Genomic DNA, 5,667 nt, shown 5'->3' on the forward strand with positions numbered 1-5,667 from the left:
GCCACCACCTAAAAGCTTCATTGCTTCAGTAAATGTGTTTACAATGAAAAGACTGAAAATATTGAGGTTATGACTCGACAATATGAATTAAGAGACTATCCTCCAACTAATAGCTATTTATAAGCCATAACCCGTGCAGGAGGGAGTGGCCTTGTTCACTGATGCAAACAGATATTTACATCATTAGGATTTCATAAAGGAAAATAATGTCTGCACTGTCTGTCCCAACGGGACTGTGAAAGGTTTAAATATACCCACTCCTAAAACTTCTTATCATATAGATGTCAGTGTTCTCACAACTCTCATTTTCCTAGCATGATGTGCTACTAAAAGCCCCAGTACATTAACATCTAAGTAGCAGTTCAATGTTCCAGTTCTGCATGCTCTTTGCTATTCTTGTTGCTAGATAGTTGATGTTTATGTAGCTTAGGCATTTAGTGAGTGTTGTATCCAAAATGACTTACAGTATTTTACATCTATACATTTAGTGGGTGCTGTATCCAAAATGACTTACAGTATTGTACATCTATACATTTAGTGGGTGCTGTATCCAAAATGACTTACAGTATTGTACATCTATACATTTCTAGCAGGATGTGTGCTTCCTGGGTATCATACCCATGCCATTGCTGTACCAGTTGAACCACAGGAACACTGCACCATCAGATAAGATGTTGAATACTGTAGGTTTTACACAATCTCTACCTACACAGAAAAGATAAAGATTACTAAGATAGATATTTCATGCATATTGATGGATGTATTTTGAGGACTTCAGCATTAAAATGTTAATGCACGGTGTTTATGTGAGCAGCTATACAATTATGTTCATGTTACTGTAATTCATGGACGGATTAAGAAACCACGGGCCCCTGGGCCTGGATATGTTAAAGCCCCCCCCCTTCGCGAAAAAAAAAGTGTGCACTCGCAAAAGACGCACGCACACACAAACACCATTACGCGTATATATTTTACCAACAATGTGTTGGATTTAACGGTCGAATTAGATACTTTGGCTATTGTATTGGGAAAGTAAACAGGTCAAAGTTGACTCCATAACATCCACCTTCGGTGCACTGCCCTGCTATTGTTTCTGACATTACATGTGACAGGGCAACAGCCGAGTGATTCTTTTCCAAATTGAAACTGATTAAGACCTACCTGAGCAGCATGGGGCAGGAGAGGCTGAATGGGCTGGCTATCCTGTCCATTGAAAGAGCAAATCATGCATCACCACTTTTATGTTTGAAACGCTTTAAACTAGTGACACTTCGACATTCACATGTTCGAAAAAAAGTTGAAAACAGTGTCTGCTTTCCCTACGAACTTTCCGCGCTGGCTGTATTGTCTATAGTTACGCCCCTGGCGCACATGCACATTTTCTAACACAGCACAGGTACACTCAATTAAAGTCATTAGCAAATTAACAAAATACACCTTTTTCAACCACAAATAAGAGATATATAACAGCGACTTCACGCAGAGGCTCTGGCTTAGGGGCCCCTTGAGCTCATGGAAAATAGATCTCTGGAATGTAAAAGTAGATTGTTATTTCTTGTACTGCATGGCAGCCTCTTTTGTGACTGTGTGTCTTCTAGCACAGTAATACACAGCCGTGTCCTCAGTCTTCAGACTGTTCATCTGCAGATACAGCTGGTCCACATTGTTGTCTCTGGAGACAATGAATCTTCCTTGAACAGCGTTTGAATAATATTTGTTATCACTATCATACTCGATGATTGCAACAAACTCCAGCCCTTTCCCAGGAGCCTGCCTGATCCAAGCCATCCATTTGTTATCAAAGTCCAGCCCAGAAGCAGTGCAGGTCAGTTTATGAGATTGACCAGGTTTTACAACAGCTGGTTCAGACTCAGACAATATCTGACTCTGCAATCCTGGAAAATGTAGAAAAAAATACTAAGATCATTAAAATAGATATTTTCACATTATATCCTCATCCACTATTTGGACAGAGAACCATATAGATTCATAGACATATTTCATATTAGTGACACCTTGGGAGTACTCACCAGTCAGCATCTGCAGTAGCAGGATTCCTGTTATGACGTTCATGTTCAGCTATTGATATGTTACTTCCCGTTTGATCTGGTTAATTTGAGAGATGTATATATGTAAAGGAGATTGTTGGTTTTGCATGGCATGATGGCGGAAAAGGAAAGGTGTGTATCGATGACATGCTAGAATAAGAACTGTGTAGAGGGCTGGAACACACCTATGTCACCCTCCCCACCATCGTCCATTTTGATGTTCAGTTATTCCAACAGCCTACACACAGACACACACAGACACACACCCACACACACACACACACACACACACACACACACACACACACACACACACACACACACACACACACACACACACACACACACACACACACACACACACACACACACACACACACACAGGATGCAGCTGCCAACTGGTCTGTTTTAACCTCAAACTGAGGGAAATTCTCCTTATGGGGTTCTCATTTAAAGAAAGAAAGCGATTTGTACCTCACATAACACTTAACATCACCATATAAAGAATACAAACTGACTGAGTTTGCGTCACATTTTGAGGCATATTTTGATGATGTTAAAGAAGTCTATAGTGCGCAGTTTCTCTCAGGATGTGTGTTCAAGCTTGCATTGTAAGAAAACAAACTCTGATGATTATGACTATGCAGAACTCAAACGATGATGTCACTCACAAGGGGATCCGGGGCTTCATAATGTCTCAACATGTTGATGAAGGCAATAGGGGTCTGATTTTTGGCTTTGACTGTACGGTACGGTATATACCAGTAATGTACTGAACTGCATATATATTTTCTTTTTATCAGTCCACCACTCCACGAGCACCACAGCTTATTTTAACGGCACCGCTGAAACACTCAGACAAAGGAATGCAAGTGGCATGAAAGGGATAAAGATGTTAATATTGTGTACTTGGGCTCAGTAAGCAATGTCACATTAATGTCACACCATTGTGCCATTGAAAGTCAGCTATTGTGATGTTTGATGTCTGGATGTGGCATGTTTCAATGCAATAGTTATGATGTGAGTTTGTGAGTTATTTCAATGAAAGGTTGAAGTGTATCGTCACAGTAGACAAAAGATTGGTGGAGTTTTGTTTTTGTTATTTTTTACAAGGAAAGGTCATGTATTTTGATCCTATCTGAACTGCAGTTACACTTTGTCCCCTGATCCGTAAACATGGCATGTGTTTTTGTACTGCACTTAAGCTTCATCTCTCACTGTGGTATCGAGCACAGTAGTACACAGCAGAGTCTTCGGTTTTCAGGCTGTTCATCTGTAGGTAACTCTGCTTCTTGCTGTTGTCTCTGGAAATTGTGAACCTTCCCTGAATGGACTGAGCGTAGTATGTAGTACTACTTGTGGTGGGTTGCATTAGAGCTAGCCACTCCAGCCCTTTCCCAGGAGCCTGCCTGATCCAAGCCATCCAAGGATCACTGCTAAAGCCAGAGTACGTGCAGGTCAGTTTGTGAGGGTCTCCGGGTTTAAGAACTACAGGCTCAGATTCAGTCAGAGTCTGACCACTAGAATCTGCAGACAAAGACAAAATCAATCAGATTAGCTCGAAAATGGTCTACAATTTAAGAAAATAAAGAAATAAAAATGAGTGGTTCTTACCTGCAACAGATATTGCTATTAGGACAAACACAGTTAACATGTTCATGTTTCACAGTTGTCGTCTTTCTCGTATGCAGTGTCTGTGCCCCATGGGCTATATATCCACACTCTTGATTTGTGCGTGAACTCTCCCCACTTGGGATGGCTAATTAGGATTCAACAGAAAGAGTAGGAGGAGACATCTTGTCAGATGTCAGATAAACAAATAGCAGAAAGTCTTGGGTATAAGTGCCCTCGAGAGACTGAAATGGAGATTGTGCTATCATTTGAGATGACAAACACTTCTTGGAATGCATGAAAAGCTAATTTTTGACCGTTATATTTCAAAGGACTCTAAGTAGATACCCCTGACTAATACAGTCCCTTTGTAGTACAACCTTACAGCTTCATAAACTATTGAAGAGGATGTTATTGAGGAGGGATTCTAGTTATCAACAGACCATTTGTTTTCTACTGTCTATATATTGTGAGTGTTATATGATCCTGTATTGACCTTACCAGGAGAAAACAATGTTGCCGTTGTTTGATAGTTGTGTGTAAATCAGAGCCATTCTGTAGTGTCACACAGGTGGTGTCATATCTGCACATGCACACGTGTTGTATGCACAGTTTGGTGTAGGACCATGATTAATAAAGGGACAGGTATCTATGCAGATATGGATTAATGTTCTCTGACTGGCATGTCTACTGACATATAATCATAATTCAAACTGGTGTTTGAGTACTAGCTAAATCTATGTCTCAACGCTCATTTTGTGGTATCATGGTGCCTGTGTGGCTGCTGAGGTTTGGTTGAGCAAAGTAGACTTTTTTGTCGCTGTGACTCTCTGGTACAGTAATACTCTGCTGTGTCTTCAGTTTGTGCTGTTCACCTGCAGATAGACCTGACTCTTGCGGTTATCTCTGGAGAATCCTCCTTTATCAGCATCTGAGTAGTGCTTACAGGTCATCTGTATGCATCTGAGTACTACATAGAGGTCATCTGCATGTATGCAGCCCACTCCAAGCCTTTTCTAGAGGCTTGTCTGATTTAGGCAATGTAACAATGGCCACCAAACCAAGTGTACATGCAGGTCAGTTTGTGAGAGGTTGGCATCATGAGTCATTCATCCATATTCACCTTTCAGACAGAGAAGTATGAGAATGATCTCAGTCACAAATGTAATCATCGCGGTGTCAAACATTGTGCTTGATCAATAGCATGTCTGAGATGTAGACAAATATAAATCTGCGTTTTATTCTCTGATTGAGAACGCCACAACAGTGAGGAAATACACTTTAGATGTAGAAGTTGATTTTAACACTGAGCAATTTAATGGTTACTCATGTTAAAAGGAAAACTTCTTTGCCGTATGAAAAATTGAACTTCTTTCCTGTATATAAAAATACTGTATTAACTCACAAATATAATAAAATATCTGTTTTTTGACACCTGGGGAATTCAAATATTTCATCTGTCCAACAATTCACATACATTTTAATTCTGCACATACTTTACACACAGCAAGCACAGCAATGTGTTATGATGAGTTGAAGGGGAGGGTTAGTTTGCACCGGCTGCCCTCTGGTGGCTGAAATAATTCTTGTTGTGACGTTTGGTGCAGTACTCACTGAGGAGACCATCAGATACCGGTGTTGTACCCAATTCAGCACCCCCGGCGTCAGATGCACCCCCTCGCGGGAGCGCGCACCACTCGCTTGATCGGAAAGGAAAGCAGTTCGCCTAAACAAACGCAGGGGAAAATACTATACTACGATTTAATTATTTGTGAAAGAGATGGAAGAGAAGAACACAAGTGATTACAGTCTTTAAAACTGTTCTAAAGAGTACAAACAACCGATGTTTTTCTTCCAAAAAACTCGGATAATAGCGAACGCAAAAGAACACCTTTTTTTTCTGTGGAAATATATAGCCTACCCCAGCCATGACTACAAAATGAATTAACTTAATTTTGCTTTGAGCAAGTTGAATGTATTTGACACGGCGTTTCACAAGACTAAATAT

General features: G+C 40.5%; 1 gene segment (V, D, J or C); it reads right to left on the minus strand.

Moving 5' to 3' along the window:
• Positions 1 to 3,255: 3,255 nt before the first annotated feature.
• LOC122131771 lies at positions 3,256 to 4,612 on the minus strand. The segment is given in 3 exon segments: positions 3,256 to 3,575; positions 3,663 to 3,677; positions 4,552 to 4,612. Coding segments are annotated over 3 exon segments (396 nt in total).
• Between the last annotated feature and the right edge of the window lie 1,055 nt (positions 4,613 to 5,667).

Source organism: Clupea harengus, unplaced genomic scaffold, assembly GCF_900700415.2.
Source record: "Clupea harengus unplaced genomic scaffold, Ch_v2.0.2, whole genome shotgun sequence".
Classification (NCBI taxonomy): domain Eukaryota; kingdom Metazoa; phylum Chordata; class Actinopteri; order Clupeiformes; family Clupeidae; genus Clupea; species Clupea harengus.